This window comes from Arvicola amphibius, chromosome 4 (assembly GCF_903992535.2).
Source record: "Arvicola amphibius chromosome 4, mArvAmp1.2, whole genome shotgun sequence".
Lineage (NCBI taxonomy): Eukaryota > Metazoa > Chordata > Mammalia > Rodentia > Cricetidae > Arvicola > Arvicola amphibius.
This window is the reverse complement of record NC_052050.1, coordinates 146,227,708-146,246,422: the sequence shown is the minus strand read 5'-3', so window position 1 is coordinate 146,246,422 and position 18,715 is coordinate 146,227,708. Positions and strand designations below refer to the sequence as shown.

The window sequence follows — 18,715 nt, the reverse complement described above, 5'->3', positions numbered from 1 at the left end:
TTCCTTAGGATCAGCACACAAGGGCCAATGTATCTGTGATCCAGGAAAGTCAGGCTACAGCTCAAACTGGCAGCAAACCTTGACAGCATCATCCACACGGTACTGTTTTCCCAAGTGTACCGAGTGCAAGACTGAGGGGCTGGGAGACCTGCTCCATTGACAAAGAGGGCAGCTTGTGCTTGGCGATACGAGGCACGATCAGTTTTATTACGAGGAGTCCTGGAGGGGCCACTGCACAAAGCTGTGAAGATCAAGGCTAAGACCCCATTAGCCCCTGGGATAGAAGAGATGCCCAGCAAAGGGAGCATCCATTGATGAAAGCTACAGGCACACATTGAAGCTGGCCCAAGAGAAAGACGCGGGGGGGTGGGGGGTGGGTGAGGTGGTAACAGACAACAGAGCTGGAGAGCTAAGGATGCTAAAGCTCTTTAGATCCCATTTGTTTTCGTCATGAGTACCAGATGCCCAGTGTGGAGCTGCAAAAGTTTGTTTTTGATGAGTTTTTGTCTTTATTTGATTCATAATTTTCCTTGCTATACCTCCAGAACTCATTTCTGGAATGGAATCTTTATGCCATTCTAAGTTGGAAGTATATAACTTTTTTGTTCTTTCTTACTATTATGATGGGGAAGAGACTGCCTGCCTCGGGAGAGACTTTCACCCTTGAACAGTATCAGAACTGTAGAGTATAGAGACTTTGCCATTGGACTGAATGCATTTTGCATTTTAAAATGGTTGTGAGCCAATGGGGAGAAAGGGGGAGACATTATGGTTTCAAAGTGATATGCTGGATGTCGAGCTGATAAGGGGTGGACTTTCAGTAGTTAATATTGATTGTCAACCTGAGAAAATCTAGGGTCACCGGGGAGCTGAGTCTCTGAGCCTGCCCATGAAGGGTTGAGGTAAGATGATGCTCCCTTCTCTGACAGCAGACTGAGTTGATGGCAAGCACCCAGCACTCTCCGGCTGCAGATGCAATGTGACCAGCTGTCACCATGCCTCTCACCTTCCCTTAACCTGTCTCTGTCACAGCATCCAGAGAAGTAACTACCACAAAGATTATCAGCAGGAAGGCAAAGGTGACTCCTGAGACAGCCATCTCTAAGAGTGCTATACCACACAGCACAAGAAAGGGAAAAGGGAATGGAGAAAACAACACTAGAAAGGGATTTCTTTAAAAGGACTCAAACAGATCTTCCTAACTTTTTAAAAAAAAAAAGAGAGAGAGAGATAGAAGGGACAACAAACCAACCTACAACTAGTTGGAATACAGAACCAAAAACCAGAGCACAGAGAAACAAATTAGAGAGCAGAAGCAATGAAGTCGGTAAAACCAAACATTGAGGTTCTTTAAAAGAGAACAAACTTGACAAAGACTCTAGTTGCAAGTTAAATTTTTTTTCTTAATTTTCGATTCAAGTACGTAAAACCAAGCCGGGCGGTGGTGGCGCACGCCTTTAATCCCAGCACTCGGGAGGCAGAGGCAGGTGGATCTCTGTGAGTTCGAGACCAGCCTGGTCTACAAGAGCTAGCTCCAGGACAGGCTCTAAAGCTGCAGAGAAACCCTGTCTCGAAAAACCAAAAAAAAAAAAAAAAAGTACGTAAAACCAGAAATGAAAAACCAGAACATTACTCCCAATTGTGCAGCAAGAAGAAGGTGGGACCTTTCACCAAACAAACTGGGTCACGCTGCAACAGGACCAGACCAGTTCCTAGAAGCTCAAAGCCTGCTCTGAGTTGTTCCACTTTGAATCTTAAGCATTACCCAGCAGCCCCTGTGTCAGAGGTTTAAGACTCAAGAGTTTTGAGGAAACGGCTGAAGCCCAAGGCTCTGTTCTCAGAGTAAATCAACCTATATGTGGACTCACAATTTGGTGGAATTCCTGAGCACTGGCTGAGCCTAGAAGATGAGACTTCATTGAAGGAACCAGGTCACTGGAGGTGTGACCTGTGTGGTCCTCCTTTGTTCCCGGTCCTATGGTCTCTGCTTCCCAGCTGGAAAGAGATTCCCCACCTCAGGCCACAGCAGTGAAATCACCCATCATTGACTGAAACCTCTACACTCATGAGACAACAAGGAAAAAATCCTTCTTCCTGGAAGCTATTTTCCTCAGGAATATTGTCACAAGTGACCAAAAGGGCCTAATATGACTATACAAGGAACACACACAAGCAGGTCACAAAAGAACCACGAGCAGTAAGGATTCTGAATCAGTAACCACATGGATCTCTATGGAGAAAATCCATGTGTCCATGGCCCTGGCTTCACAATGGATTCTGACAAATAGTTAAGAAGCACCACCAGCTCTCTTTCCAGTTTTTCTGTAGGTGGAAAGAGCAGAGCATTTTCTAACTGATTTTGTGATGTCATTTGCCTAATGGCAAAACCAAAATACAGAGCAATATCTGTTTAAAAGAAAAAAAATATAAAAATACTAAAGCAAAGCCAGACAGCAGTTCTTAGCAACATATTCAAATTAGGTAGCATTAAATATAAATTATTTCTAGACTCCAAGATACTTTGGCAAAATGGAGAGGTAAAAAAAAGACACCTAAGACAGGTCCGATCCCCAAATGAGATAAAGCCCCCATAAGATCACCTGTGCACAAGCCTGTGGGGCATTTTCTATACTAATGATTGATGTGGGAAGGCCTTGCCCATTGTAGGTGGAGTCACCCCTATACTGGTGGTCCTGGATTCTGTAAGAAAGCAGGAATGGGAAGCCAGCAGTAAACAGCACTCCTCCATTGTCTCTGCATCAACTCCCACCTCCACGCTCCTATCTGAGGAGCTTCCTTGACTTCCCTCAATGGACTGTGATATACAAGCCAGGCAAACCCTCTTTCGCTCTAAATTGATGCAGTCATGGTATTTCATCATAGCAACAGAAACCCCAACTAAAACATAAATTGAAGACTTTCAAATATTTACTGGTTATTTTTATTTCTTCTTTTGAGAGCCATCTATATAATTCATTAGCCCATTTATTGTTCTGATAATTTAGGGTTTTGCTATTAAACTTCTGGAGCTCTTTGCAGATTCTAATACTCCTAGGTCTGTTTCTGAAGAATTCCAAGTCACCATAATGTTGAGACACTTGCACGTCTTTGCTTACAGCTTCTGTCTCCACAAGAGTTCAGGACGGTCTATGAGTCACCTTCCCATTGCTGTGGTAAAACACCATAACCAAGGTAACTTATAAAAGAAAGTTTTGTTTGGGTTTGGGTTTTTTGTGAGGTTCACAATTCGAGGGAGATGAGTGTCTATCACCGTCATGGTGAGGAAGCACGGCAGTAGGCAGGCATGATAACCGAACTAAGTTGAGAGCCTACATAATTCACCACAAACAGGAAACAGAGAGCACAAACCAGAAAATGCCATGTCCTTAAGCTCCCAAAGCTCACCATCAGTGCCATATTTCCTGCAGTAAGGCCATATCTCCTCAGCCTCCCCAAACATCATCAGCAATTGGGGACCAAGCATTCGGATGCTTGAGACTATAGGTAGACATTATATTCAAACCACCACATGAACCAAACTTATATGTCCACCAACAGATGAATGGAAGAAAACACGGTACCTGTACACAATGAAATAGTTCATTTGGTTGTCAAGGAGAACCAGAGTATGGCATTTGCAGAAAAATGGATGGAACTAAAAGTATCATCATACTATGAAAATGAACCAGGAAAGTGTCATCACACAATTCCTCTCATGTTCAGAATCTAAGGATGTTTAATGTAGGGCGTGGCTACCAAGTGTTTTGAGATGTAACGATGTAATTACACTTGCTTGCTCTTTGTACCATGGGAGTCTTGTGCCCTCCCCTTTTGTTTGGGGTGTGTAAGGACTGTGAGTAATAAACTTGGGGCTTTTGTCACAGTATTCACTGAAGTCCTCCTGATTCTACTGTCTCTGTCTATGCCTATTTCTTTCCTCAGTCCACACTCCCCTTCTCAGGAATGTACCTGTTGAGCAGGACCCAAAAATACAGTCCATCAAGGTAGAGATAACCCAGCAACAGGAGGCAATTGGTCACACTGCATTCATATTCAAGAAAGAGAGAAAGGCAGGGTAGAGAGAGGAAGCAAGAGGCAAAAAAAATGAGGGTGCTCAGTCTGGAATCCCAACTTATGAAATGGTCTCACCCGTATTCAGGGTGTGTCTTCCTATCTCAATCACCTAATAGGGACACTTTACAAATATATCAAAGGTTTGTTTTTGAGGTGATTCTAGATGCTGTCAAATTGAAACTAATATTAATTATCACACATACACTATTTAAAATGTTGCTAAGAATACAAAATGCTCTAACCATTGTGGATAACAGTATAGTAGTTATTCAAAATACTGAAAACAGTTACCTTACAAACCAACAATTCTACTTCAAAGAATATACTCAAAATAACTAAAAGTAGGATTATGAACATTTTGGGTCCTATAACATTATTTACAGTAGCTAAAGTATGAAAATAGTCATGAGCTGAAGAATGAATAAACAATATGTGAGATATCCAAATAGTGAAACAGTACACAGCCTTGAAAAAGACAGAACTTGTAATTTCTGCTACATTATGGATGGTCCCTGAAGATCTCAGCTAAGTAAAGTACATCATCCACTTCTGTGTCATATCTATAGTGATCACAGAGCACAGAAAGGGGGTTCCAGAGACTACAGAGGGGAACAAAGAACAATCCCATAGGTAGAGTTTCAGTTCTACAAGAGGAAAAGGCTACAAAGATGCATGGTGGTGTGGTTGCTACTCAACACTGGGAGTGAACTTAGTACCACTAAATTACACACATCTTTTAAGAGGGGAACCTTTGTTAGGAGCTATGAGCATTTTGCCATAATGAAGAAATTGTAGAAAATACAGTGCTTGACATAGTGTCAAGACGAATGTGACTGCAAAATAATTTTAAATCAGTTTAAAGTATCTCAAATTACCATATCAGGGCCACAGATAGTGCCATCTTCTACAAAGGTTTCGTCTCTGTCTTCAATAGTGCTATATGTTGTTGGTGTGCTCTTAGGTATCCTCCCGCCTTTATAGAGAGATATACATACGTCATTTTGTACGTGCGTATAAACTGTAGATATATTGACGAGCTTCAGTATCCTCTTGAATGGCCATGTACAGACTAACTTCCCACACAGAACATCTCTGGAAGCATAATGGGAAAGGTCTCTTAGCATTTATTGACATAAGTAGTTGCTATCACAGGCTAGCAATTAAGGGTCCACACTAGGAAAACCAGCAATGCAGCCCCACCTTCTCTGAACGTTTTCTTTCTGTCTTAGCTCCCTATACAATGTAAAACTAGAATTTACTCTTCTTTAACTTAGTATACATCTAAGTTAAAAATAATGTCTTACTAAATTAAATCCAGGTTGAATCATTTTTAGAATTAAAAAAATAATCATCATGACAGCTTTTTTATGCTTTGTTCTAGCTACTGGAATTTGGATTATAATGACCATTGATTATAAGTTTTTTTTAGTAAGTAAAACAAGATAACTTTTGTTAGATACATTTTGTGAGGTATATTATGTTTACCATAAATATATATGTGAACTACTTAACACAATGGATAGTTCCTCAAAGCTATATAGAAAAGCTATTTCCAAGGTCACTGGCACTTTAACATTATTGGCCCTGGACAAATGTTCCATGGCAAGAGACAACAACCATTCAGTTGAGATCACAGGCCAAAGGAAACCTGACAAAGTACCCCACTGTGGCTCACACAGGGTGCATTCTAGTATTTGAGAATCTGCATTCTAGATAAAAGTATAATTTTCTAAACACATACTCAAATTTACAATGATGAGAAACACAGTTGCCAAATCTATCACCTCTGGAATTCAACTCTTCATGACACCAGAAGGGAGCCCCTCTCACACCTAAAGATAAAGACAAAGAGAATGGAGATGGATTGAGAGTTCAGCTCACACTCCTGGACCCATAGAGGCAGACTGGAAACTGCAATGTGACTCCTTAGCATCATTCTATAAAAGTAAAATGATGGTTAAGTTTCAAGGTTGCTGTTTTGTATAATTGTAAATGGTCTCTGAATATTTGATTTTCTAAAATTTTTGTTTTTCTGAAATTCTTATTTGGAGTTCTGGCTAGAACATTATAAGAAGGTACACCATTTCTGAAGCTGGTACCCCAAAACCAGTCTCATAGTAGCACTGTCAGCATCATGATGTCATATCAACCAGGTAGAGTCATTATTGTGGGGCCCCACTTCTTCCTGAAAGCTTCAAAGATTATTGCAGGAAAACCTACTGTTCATTGTTGAAACTTTAACATTATTCATATAGACATATATTCAATGAAAGATACGATATAAACAAAATGGGCATGGAGAAAAGTAAAATATTTCCTTAAAGTTTATCTTCTTTCTGTCTTATACCAGATGGCTCCTGACATGGGACAGAAATTCTGAAATTTTCTTTTAACAACATGCTTGGATTTAGAGAAGGATAGCCATTGTTTAACTCCAAAGTCAGCTCTGATTTTTAAGTAGACATGTATACATGTCCAGATAATCAAATTTTTCCATGCAGATAATATAGCATCATAAGTCAGATTTCTCTCTGCTTGTTGATTCTTTCTAGATAGCTATCTTTTCATCTTTAGGCAACTAGATGTCCAAGGTCTCTTGACTCTTTAAAGATGAGTACTTTCCTGCAAAGAAAAGACAGAACCCTGTCCCAACCCTTATGAGGTTTTCTTACCAATTGTATAATTGTGGCCTCTGTGGATGAGCTGTCATTTCTCTTTCTCAAGAGGTTTCTCTTTTTCAACCCAAATCTTTATTAATTTTGATGGTACCCATAGTTTTCTTCTACTGTGGAAACAAGAGTGAAACCCCTTCCCCAATGTAGCAAATCTCCTGGTTTCTATTGTGAGGTCAGTACATCCTTGAAATGCAATGGCTGATTTAATTCAAAAGTTTTTTCTATTATCCAATGTCTCTCTGCTGCTGTCATTTCTTTCTCATTAGCATTAAGAAAATTCAAGGTTAATAAAGTATTATTCAATCTATTTCTGGGGGTATTTCCCATTCTTTTCTTTTTGTTTACATACCCTTTATAGTTCAATTTGATTTTTCTATAACTGCCTGACCTGTAGGATTGTTTGGTATACCTGTAATATGCTTTATATTATAATAAGCAAAAAACTGTTTCATTTTCTTAGACACATATGCTGGACCATTGTCTGTCTTTATTTGTGCAGGTATACTCATGATGGCCATAACTTCTAATAAATGTGTGATTACTCAATCAGCCTTTTCTGAGTTCAAGGCAGGTGTCCTTCGAAAACCTGAATATGTGTCAATGGTGTGGTGTACATATTTTTAGTTTTCAAATTCTATAAAGTGGAACACATCCATCTGCCAGATTTCATTCCTTTGAGTACCCTTTGGGTTAGTTCCTGCAGGTAACAGTATTTGGGTATAAAAAGAGCAAGTAGGACATCTCTTTATAATCTCCTTAGATTGTTGCCGTGTAATAGAAAACTCTTTCTTTACACCTTTGCTATTGACATGATGTTTCTTATGAAATTCTGAGGCCTTCGGCACACTTTCAATCAATAATCAGTCAATTTCTGTATTACCTTAAGCTACAGGACCTGTCAGACCTGTATGGGATCGGATGTGTGCTATGTATATGGAACAAAGCCTATTCCTGATTATGTCTTGAACCTGAATTGAATAATAAAGTCAATTCTGTATCATCTGGTATAAATTAAGTAGTTTCAATATTCAAGAAAATTCTTTCTGCATATTATGAATCAGTAACTATATTGAGAGATTCTTTGAAATTCCTTAGTACTGTGAGATGATGTAGGAGTGTTTCTATCTATCTGTTGTTTCATTGGTTAATTAATAAAGAAACTGCTTGGCCTGATAGGTCAGAACATAGGTGGGTGGAGTAGACAGAACAGAATGCTGGGAAGAAGGGAAGTAAGTCAGACGCCTTGCCTCTCCTCTCTGAGACAGACGCCATGGAGCCAGCCACCAGGTCATACATGCTGAATCTTTCCTGGTAAGCCACCACCTTGTGGTGCTACACACATTTCTAAATATGGGTTAAAGCAAGATATTAGAATTAGCTAATAAGAGGCTGAAACTAATGGGCCAGGCAGTGTTTAAAAGAATACAGTTTCCGTGTAATTATTTCGGGTGTAAAGCTAGCCAGGCGACCGGGAGCCAGGAGGGAACACAGCCCACAGCTCTTACTACAGTGAGAATAGTATATAACTCTGCTTTTGAACAAAATTATAAGGGCTTTGTTCCACCTTACTTAATTCTTCTGATTTGTAACCCCTGATTTATTTGCATTTGTATAAAATGTACAGGCTTCAGTTATTGGTATAATTTGGGGAAGAATCCAAGTAGTTCTCTTTTTAAAGTTAATTCTACCACTTTTGGGATAATTTTTATTAATTTCTCCAAAAATATTAGCACAAGCTCTTTGCCATGGTTCATTGCCTTCCCATATTCTTTAAATTTCATCAGTAGTAAAGGCACTATAATCTCTGCTGGGTCTATACCTGCTAGTTAGTGAAGTCTCAATTTTGTTTTATAATTAATCCAGAGACGTTTTTAATTTTTTACTGGCTTATGTGGTTAAAAAGATCCATTCTAAAATAATATCTTCCCTCTGCATTAAAAGTCCTGTAGGGGAAATTCTTAAAGGCAATATGACTAGAATACAATTAAGATTTGAATTCACTCTATCTACATATGCTTCTTGTAATTTCTTTTCAATAACTGTCAATTATTTTTATGCTTCAGCTGTTAAGTCTCTGGGACTATTTAAGTCTTTGTCACCATCTAAAGTTTTGTTTAAATGAATTATTAGATCAGGTATTATCTCAACAGCCAGCCACAGACTGGAAATGTCTCCTAATAATCTTAAAGTCATTAAGAGTCTACAATCAGTCTTCTCATTTGTGCCTTTTGTGCTCTAATTTACTATAAACTTATTTTGTAACCTAAGTAATTTACAGAATCTCCTTTTTGTATTTTTTCAGGAGCAATTTCTGATCCCCATTTAGGTAAAACTTTCTTTACTTCTCCAAGTATTCTTTCTAAAGTATCTGCATTTGAGTCAGATAACAAAATGTCATCAAGGTAATGGTAAATTATAGACTTAGGAAATTGCTTGCATATTATTTCTAATCACTGACTTACAAAGTATTGGCACAGGGTGAGACTAATGAGCATTTGGGAGGATGGTCTACTGGTATCTCCTAGTAGGCTGAGAATTATAAGTATGTACTGTGAAGGCAAATTTTTCTGTATCCGTTTCTTGTAAAAGTATAGTGAAGAAACAATCTTTCAAATCAATAACTATAAGAGGCCATCCTTTTGGTAATAGGGAGGGCAGAGGAATTACAGATTGTAGAGAGCCCATAGCTCTTAGATCTGTCACCATTCTCCATTTACCAGATTTTTTTTTACAACAAATACAGGAGAATTCCAAGGGCTGGTTGATTCTTCAACATGGAGAGCATCTAGCTGCTTCTGTACCAGCTGTTCTAAAGCCTGCAGTTTGTCTTCTGTTAAAGGCTATTGTTTAACCCATATGAGTTTCTCAGTTAACCATTTTAAAGACAAGACCATTAGTACCTCTGAAGATTTGCTAGTTGCTTTGTGTTCTCATACAGCCTAAATGACTGGTGACCTTTGTTTATAATATCTTATAATATCCTTCCCAGAAACATGAGTTTTTGTGACTACAAGAATGTTAACCTGGTTATTCCATTGCTGCAAAACCCCATAAATTCACTGTAATATTAACTACATATGGCCTCAGCCTTCCTTTCTGTCCTTCTGTCCCTATACATTCAACCCACCTCATACTTTGTTTCACTTGAGATAGTGTTAAAATTCCTAGGAATTGAATATCTGCCTCCTGAAGAGGCCAATCTGGATGCCAAGGTTCTAGAGTAATGATACTCACATCTGTAACCATGTCTAGTAATCCTTCAATTACAATGTCACTTATACACACTCTTAGCTTTGGTCTTTGATCATTTATATATGTCTGCCAAAATATACGTTTTCTATTTCCTACTGGAGTTCTTTATTCATCCTCCATGTCTATTCCACCATTCAGAACAGTATGGGTTTTTACAGTAGGCACTGGTTATTTAATTTTTCTGGTAAGATTTGTTCTCCACCATGACTGGGAATGACAGGACCTTGTTTGACATGGGGGCCTGCAAGAGGCCCCCCAAGGAGTTTCTCAATGGTATTGGGTTGCCTTGTCTGTCTTTTGTCAACCTACGTTCGTTGGTCCAATGTCACCATTTCCACACCACCTACATATACCAGAAGACTGAGTCCTCCTATTCTTGCCATTCCTAGAGGAGACAATATTCTTAGGAATTCCTTGTTTACAGTCCCTTCTTAGATGTCCTATTCAACCACAATTAAAATATCTGGCATTTTGCTGTCTCCTCATACCATTGGAAATTGCTTCTCCTACCCAAGCCTCAGTGCTATAGTCAAATGTTTCAGCATTCAATGTATGAAAGATCCATCCATCTATGGGTGCTGATCTGACCTTTAAAGGCCCAAGGATCTTCCTACACTCTAAGTTGGCATTTTCAAAAGCCAAAGATTCAATAAGTACACATCTAGCTTCAGGGCTTGTCACACCTACTTGTACAGCCTTTATAAGAAGTCACTAAAGGGTTTTCTCTGGCCCTGTCTTACCCTACTATATGATTAAATTCTCTTTCCTGGTTTCTGAATCCTGTCCCAAGCATTTAAAGATACATATAATAAAGGATTATTTATTTAAGGGTAGACTCACAGATGCCAGTCCTTTGCACAAATGGCAAACAGAAACCAGATCTAGCAGCTGGAAGTGAGAGAGTGAGCACATGTTTTACAGCTGCATTCATAATATAAGAGACCATGCCCAAGTGAGCTGGTAACTTAAAGGCTATTGGTTGAAGGAGCTCCCACAAGAATAAGCAAAGCAAGCCTGTGAGATTATAGGTAGATTTTCGCATTCCAGGAGGGGATAGGTTAGTAACATGAAGTCCTCCTTTTAAATTTGACCTTTTCAGTAGTCTCAGAACTGAGATAGATGTAGAGCAAATAAAGCATCAATACGGACACCTGCTATGACGTCAGGTATCTGGTATAGGAAGCAGCTGGAGATGAGCTGAGATGGTGACCACCCCCAACACACACACCCCAAAAACAACTGCTATTACTGAAATGTCTAATTCAGCTCAAAGTCTCAAAAGTCAATAAAACAAGCTCTGGATGAAGACAGTAGGCCTGCAGATACATTCTCTGACATGAAGTTGAAACACGTTGGAGCCTAGAGGCAAGTCCACGTGTGCATAACCTGGGCTGAGGTTACAAGAACAAAAAACATACTGAAGAGTTAGACACTGGTATGAATTCCATAATTAAAAATTAATTCATGGGCTAGGCAATGGTGGCATGTACTTTTAATCCCAATACTTGGGAGGCTGAGGCAGGCAGATCTCTGAGTTTGAGGCCAGCCTGGTCTACAGAGTGAATTCCAGGACAGCCAGTGCTACACAGAGAAAACCTTTCTTAAAAAAACAAATAATAATAATAACATTATTATTATCATCATCATCTTTAATGGGAGCTGTCATATAGATGCCAATCAAAAGAAAGTTCAGAGAGCATTCCCTATCCAATTACTTTTCCTTTTATTCAGTAAATTCTACTTACTGAACTACTTATCCTAGCTGTTGTTTATGATTTTTGGCCCTACATTTAACATTTTAAAAGTATACTCGAAATCTCAGGAAGGGACTGGAGAGGTGGCTCAGTGGCTAAAAGCACTGACTGCTCTTGCAGAAGACCCAGATTAGTTCTTGGCTCCCATGTAGAGGCTCGCAGCTACCTGCAACTCCAGCTCCAGTGGATCCTACACCTTCACCTGGTCTCTGCAGGCACTGCACACTCAGGGTGAAGACACATATTCATTCACTCACATGCACACCAAATAAAAATGAATCAATCTTTTTTAAAAAGGTGGTTTTTTGGTTTTTGTTTTGTTTCATCTTGGGCATAAATATAGATGGCATCAGGTGTTAAGAGCATTGAATGACACTGTTGCCAACCACAGCAACACCCTTCACCCTGAGCTCCGCTAAAAGCCTTTGCTGATGCCAACCACAGCAACACCCTTCACCCTGAGCTCCACTAAAAGCCTTCCCAAGATGTCTTTATCATGTTTCCACAAAAAAAAAAAAGTCAGTGATGCTATTGGCTGGGAGATGACTCAGTCAGTAATGGACTTCTCTCATACATCTGAGGCCTTGAGTTTGGATCTCTGGAACCCACATAAAAATCTGGGCATGTTTAAGTTTTAAAGGAAGCTTGGTTTCCAGTAGAGCAAAGTGGGGGACTTCAAGAGCTTGCTGATGAGCAAGGGGGGCTCTGATAGTTGAAAACTCAGTTCCCTATGACTACGAATACAATATAATATTGTGGAACCTGTGTTTCTGCTTGTGCATTCTTCTTCTCACAAACAGGAAGCCAGTGTAAGTTCAGGGATCCTTTCTACTATCTCTTAGACATAAGAAAATGAGTTTCCTTTCAAATTAATAGTTACCAAGCAAGACTTTGGCCAGTAATAGATGCCATACTTTTGTCCTATAGAGCTGAACTTCGGTGTTGGGATAATAATCAGATTTTAGAGAAGCATTATGGCCCTTACCTTTTCCAAGCAGGTTGATACATTGCTTGTCAGTAGTCCGGCACAATCCATGGAAGCAGAAGGCTTGACCCGAGTCACAATACTCCCCATCACGCAAGTATGTGTCGCGCCCACAGTAAGAAAGGTTCCCATTACAATACTCGGGAAAGTCGCACTCGCCGGTTGATTTTCTACACAGTGTGTTGATTGGTTTTAACTAGAGGAGAACATAAAAAATTACTTCCAGGAATGTTCTCTTTCTCTCTATCTCCCAAATTTCAGTTTCCATTTTTTTTTTTAAGTTGCCAAGTTCAAAAAGAAAAATCTCACTGGGCAATGGTGGCGCATGCCTTTAATCCCAGTATTCAGGAGGCAGAGGCAGGCGGATCTCTGTGGCTATGAGGGCAGCCTGGTCTACAGAGCAAGTTCCAGGACAGCCAGGGCTACAGAGAGAAACGCTGTCTTGAAACACCAAAAACAAAACAAAACAAAACTTTGGATACTTGTGAGTGAAACTTGTGTTAAAACCCATTACCAAAGGCCTCCCATAAGACAATGTAGCCGAGGACCCAGGTCACCTGAATGTATCTAGCAAAAAATATTTCCGTAGCTGCAGTGGAGGGGGGTGGTTATACCCATCCTGGGCTCAGGAAGATTTGTTCCTACACCTCTGAGCATGTGTGGACATGGTTGGTTCAATCAAAAGTTCCCTTCTTTTTTTGTGGGGGGGGGCGGGGGTTAAGACAGGGTTTCTCTGTGTTACAGTCCTAGATGTCCTGGAACTAGCTCTTGTAGACCAGGCTGGCCTCGAACTCACAGAGATCTGCCTGCCTCTGCCTCCCAATTGCTGGGATTAAAGGCGTGCACCACCACTGACCAGCTATTGTGCCCATTTTTAAAGGATTTATTTATTTTACGATTTTATGTGTGTGACTGTTTTTCCTGTATGTACAGATGTGCACCATGTGCCTCTCTGGTGCCTTTAGAGTGCAGAAGAGACATCAGGCTTCCTGAGGCTGGAGTTACACATAGTTGTAAGCCGCCATGTGGGTGCTGGAAATCAAACTTGGATCTTCTGCATAAGGAGCCAGTGCTCTTGACCACTGAGTCATCACTCCAGCCTGAAGAGGTGATTTCTAATAAAGGAAAACTTCCCAACATGCACACAAGACAGAAGTTTCTAGAAAGTTGGTTTTTCTAGGCTATTTCATCGCATCTGATTTTGTTTGTTTTGTTTTGTTTTGTTTTGTTTTGTAATGTCTAAAAGGAAATGGTAAAGTGAGTTAGAATCTGAGAGGGACAGCAGAGAATTCTAAAATTCAAACTTTTAAAAATTCTCAGACGGATAGGGCCAGTAGCTGAAGGCATGGCAGTGGAAGCCATTACAAATGAAACAGAAAGTCAGTTCTTTAGAAGCTGGCAGAGCATCGGCCACCTGTGAGATGTTTTCCCATGCCCAACCACATGTGTGTGACATTGTCAAAGGAGACCACAAAGACGTAAAGACTGAAGCAAATACTTGACAACAAAGCAGTTGAATGTTCCCCGAATATAATAAAAGCTAAGTTCAACAAACCCCGAGCCGAAGACACATAAAGAAAACCATACTGATACACACTGTCACCAAATTGCTCAAAAACCAATGACAAAAATAAACCTTAAAGTGGAAGGTAGAAGACATTATGTGCAGAATATCAAAAAGTAAGAATAATCACAACGTTGTCATTAGAGACAGCACGAGCAAGAAAATAGAACAGCAACAACTTGAACGCATGGCAAATAAAAATGTTATATTTCAATATAGCAAGCGAATAAAGATCAAGCGGATATGAAGTGGCTCAGTCAGTCAAGATCTTGTCCAGCAAGCTTGCTGACCTGAGTTTTCATCCCAGCACCCACTTAAAAGTCTGGAATTAGCAGCCTATGTTTGTAACCCCTGTTCTGGGGAAGTAGAGACCTGGGGAGCTCATTGACCAGCCAACCTAATGAGCTCTATGGGGCACAGGTTAAGATCACAGTGGGCACAAAAAACTCATCTAACTTCTTGCCCTCACATAAGCTACACACAGAAAATATGGCTAAGAAAACCTGGCAGAGCCACACGTAATCAGACAGACACGTTGGCCGCCAGAGAGAAAACTTCAGAAAGCCAAGTTAGGAGAGAAGGAAAATAAGAAATGATACCCACGAGAGCAGAGGAAGTGATAGATTACTGAATGGAGCCCAGGTGTGGAATAGATACAGCGTATCACTGAATCGTCAGCTAAGAGAGATACAGATGCTTTCCTCTCTTTGAACTATGTATTTCATTTCAAGAAAGTAGTTGCTGTTATCAAATGTGGGATTTCCTCTTACCGTGCAGTCTTGCTTACAACACTCTCCAGAGCCACATATGGCGCTGGACTTTAATCGGCATGACATAGGGTCACAGCATGCTCGGTGTGTACAGTTCTGCAAGGAAATGAAAGTCTTATTCAGCTCAGTCTGGTCGTGCAGCATCAAACAAAGCTGCACACCTGACCCTGAAAATCATACCATTTTTCTTACATTTATTGTTTCAATAAATATATTCTCCTGGAAATAATCTTTCATTCAGCAGTTTGCAGAGACATTTTCTTCTGTTTGGTGCAGTTCAAGAAGACCTACCATGAAAGCACCCAGGGGAGAACGCTACTTGACCTCTTGTTAACAGCCACTCTCCTTAAACATTTCTATATTCTGGTGTTTATGTCAAGTCTCGTCCATCGGTACTGTTTATGTGTAAATCCCAACATTGAGCATCCCTAGTGGTCCTCAGACACATAGCCCACTGTAATGAATAAGACTGCTTATGAAATATCAAACTGCTACATCCCTGAAAGAAAGCCTAACTTATCAGACTAATATTTATTCATGTTCCTGTTACAATGTACTTCTGAAAGGCATTGGATTTTATATTGCCTTACTCTGAACTGTGCCCTTGAAGTTACTGATGCCCACGCTAAACTCTTGGGGAAACATTGTCATTTGCCCGACCCCATCATTACTCTCCCCTCTGTATTCAGTTAGGTTCATGTGTCACCTGACATGGTCACCCCAGACTACATACAGGAAGCTGTTTAGCAAAAATGCTACAACCGAAGGTCTGTTTAAATGTTAATTGTCTTAAGGACAATATTGAAGAAGACTGGTTTGATGAATACGAGTCAACCGCTGTTAATAGCCCAACGGTGAAAATAAACGTTTAGCTGGGAAAGGGCTAGCAAATCACAGCTGAGTCACAAAGCTGCTTGGTATCCGATGGCAAACAAAAGTGTGTGCCAAGGGCGACGGCTGCTCTCAGGGAGTGAAAACTGGTCATCGGATGTAGAGCGGAGAGTGTCGGATATGCCACCACCTCTCACAACTGAGTCCCTTGTCCTCAGCCCTTCCAGGTGGGGCTGGCAGCCTGAGGGACTCTCGGAGTGCTATCCTTCTTCAGTCCAGGTTGAAGCTGGGTGCTGATGCAGTAGTAGCAACAGCTGTGTTGACGCTCTCGCCAGGAAAGGTCTCAGAGATAAAGCTGATCTGAAGATAGCACAGCTAGGCAGCAGCTTGGATAATAGCGACCAGAACACCGTTTGCAGAAGACTGTGGGGTACAGAGTTGTTTGTTAGCCAAAATGGCAGGTATTTTTGGCAGTGGTGGGAGCCACTGAGAGACCCCTGCTCACCTTGTAGGTGGCATCATAGACAAGCAGTTCCTTATGGTGCTCTGTAATCAGACTGAGCCTCTCGGCTCTACAGAATTTCTACAGCTGCTCTGTAGTCTCTGGTTGTCTTGAGTTGCTCATATGATCGTGTGCATGTGTGTATGAGCTTGCATATGTATGTGTGTGTGTGTTTTAATTTTTATGGGGGGGCTATTTCCTACTTGAGTTCTGTATTTACATCATTTCTACTCCCTCTTTCTCCCTAATTACTTTAGCATGCTTTCCAACCGTATCTCAAATTCATGGCTTCTTCTATAATTACTATTATCACAGCTAAATGTATATACAACCTTTTGGAGTCCATTTTGTGTTGTTTATATGTAATGTGTTTAGGGTCGGCCAGTTTGGACTGGCTATCCTTTGAGGGTGTAGATAAGACTACTTCAGACAACTGATCAAATACAGAGAATGAGTGACCATGGGGTTCAGGCCTGGCTGGTGTGTCTGCGGAGTAACTGCTACGCTTAAGGCACAGGGAGCATTGTGAAAGAGGTGACAGAAAGTTTGTAAGAACAGGAGGACCAGGATGCTGCTAGCATCTTCTAGCCCTCACAGAGGTGCTATCCCATGGTATAGCTTTCATAGTCAACATTTCTTCTAGCATGTGACGAGCCTGCTATGCTCCCTCTATCGTTTTTCATCTGTACTTTATTTTGATCTTATTTTCATACTTTCTATCTTCTCGAAGTGATGGCAGGCTTTATTTTGGAATATTTTAATTAAGGACACTTGTCCCTAGAATAATGTTCTCAGTATATTAAGCAGGAACACACCCTACCATCTTATTACACACAGTCTATCTCCTGCCTTTTACTGTCTTATTAGTGTTTGTTGCAAAGAGCAGATGGTGCTGACAGTTGTTTAATCATCATTATTTCAGCTGGCACAGGCGTTAACAGTGTCACAAGGCACCACTTACAGGCAGTGGCCATTCAAAGAGCAAATATGCTAACTCCCAAAAGGAAAATTAGGAGGTTGAAGATTTTAGCTTCACAAAAAAAAAAAAAAAAATAGTCGACTTCAAATCTATTTAACTAAGAGAGAGAGTTTTTTCTGCGTAAGAAACTGAGATGAGTTGAGTAAAAAAAGAACCACCAACCTTCAAAGTGCCACAGTCACACTGCTCTTTCCCCTCCAATACGCCATTGCCACAGATCCGTCTCGGCCTGCGCTGAGGTTTTCTCTCCATGGGCCAGTCCTGGAGACATCCAAGGTCTTTGCCCATCAACAACTGTTTAAAGTCATCCAAGCTACAGGTACTGAAACTCTTCATGCCCCCAGAATATCTAGAACATAACAAACAGTGTGTGCATGGTCAAAGCTTCTGCCATGTACTCCAGTCCCCATAAAGCCATGTTTTGACAAAGATTTCAAGAGTGCCCGCCATCCTTCACAGAAAACATTAAGTGCACTTTTGAACACAGTGATTGGATTGCTAAGATGTTTTCTCAGACTTCTTTATATCTACCAAGAAAAAGTGAAAACTAATGATACAATTTTTAAAAATTGTCACATACTGTACTTATGTAGAACCTGGCACAGGTGGCCCCTCAGTACATGTGAGGTACTGATCCAGGGATCCTTCCCGACTTCTGCTACCTAGACAGCAGCATCATAGACACTAAAGTCTCTTATCTGTGTACGCGTGTTATCATTCTGCTTTTCCTCACCAAGTATAGGTGAAAATTCATAAAATAAGGTGAGAAGAAGTCTGCAAAGCTGAGATGCGAGTTAACAGAAACACAAGACCTAAAGGACCACATAGGGCCTGGACATTTTATATCTGCTACCCTCCAAATCAGTGACATGGAATTCATGACTTTTTAACTACAGAGCTTGATAGGAAAAGATAGATCAGGGAGGCTCCCTCCTCCCCAAGATCAAACAGAAAACAAGAAAGTGGGTACCACCAGCCAGAGAAAGCAATTAAAGCATTGCTTACCTACTGTGAAAGAAATAGAAATTATTGTAGTTATTGCATGACATTATCTCAAAAGTATGGGGGGACCCTACAGAGAGATCCAGAAGCCTACTGTGTATGTAACCAAGGGAAATGGAGCAGGTGTCAGAGGAACACCTGGGCTCTCATGCTCACTGCTGCAGTCTTTACAAATACCACGAAATGGGATCAACCCACATGCTCGTCACAAAATGGGGAGAAAAATCAAATGTGTGTCTTTGCAGCTATTCAGCCATATAAAAGTACATAGCCCCCTCATTTGCAACAATGTGGGTGGGCTTAGAGGACATTCAGTTAAGTGAGGGG

General features: G+C 40.5%; 1 protein-coding gene across 1 annotated transcript in view; it reads right to left on the bottom strand.

Annotated features, from left to right (window-relative positions):
* The window catches only part of LOC119811633 (disintegrin and metalloproteinase domain-containing protein 5-like), a 45,147-nt gene that overhangs the window by 12,094 nt on the left and 14,338 nt on the right, over positions 1 to 18,715 (bottom strand). Inside the window, exons 12-16 of the mRNA XM_042054925.1 lie at positions 17,549 to 17,735; positions 15,075 to 15,170; positions 12,741 to 12,936; positions 5,816 to 5,906; positions 4,950 to 5,166 (exon numbers count right to left, since the gene is read on the bottom strand). Of these exons, the coding sequence (XP_041910859.1) occupies positions 4,950 to 5,166; positions 5,816 to 5,906; positions 12,741 to 12,936; positions 15,075 to 15,170; positions 17,549 to 17,735 (787 nt within the window). The remainder of the gene's footprint in view (positions 1 to 4,949; positions 5,167 to 5,815; positions 5,907 to 12,740; positions 12,937 to 15,074; positions 15,171 to 17,548; positions 17,736 to 18,715) is intronic.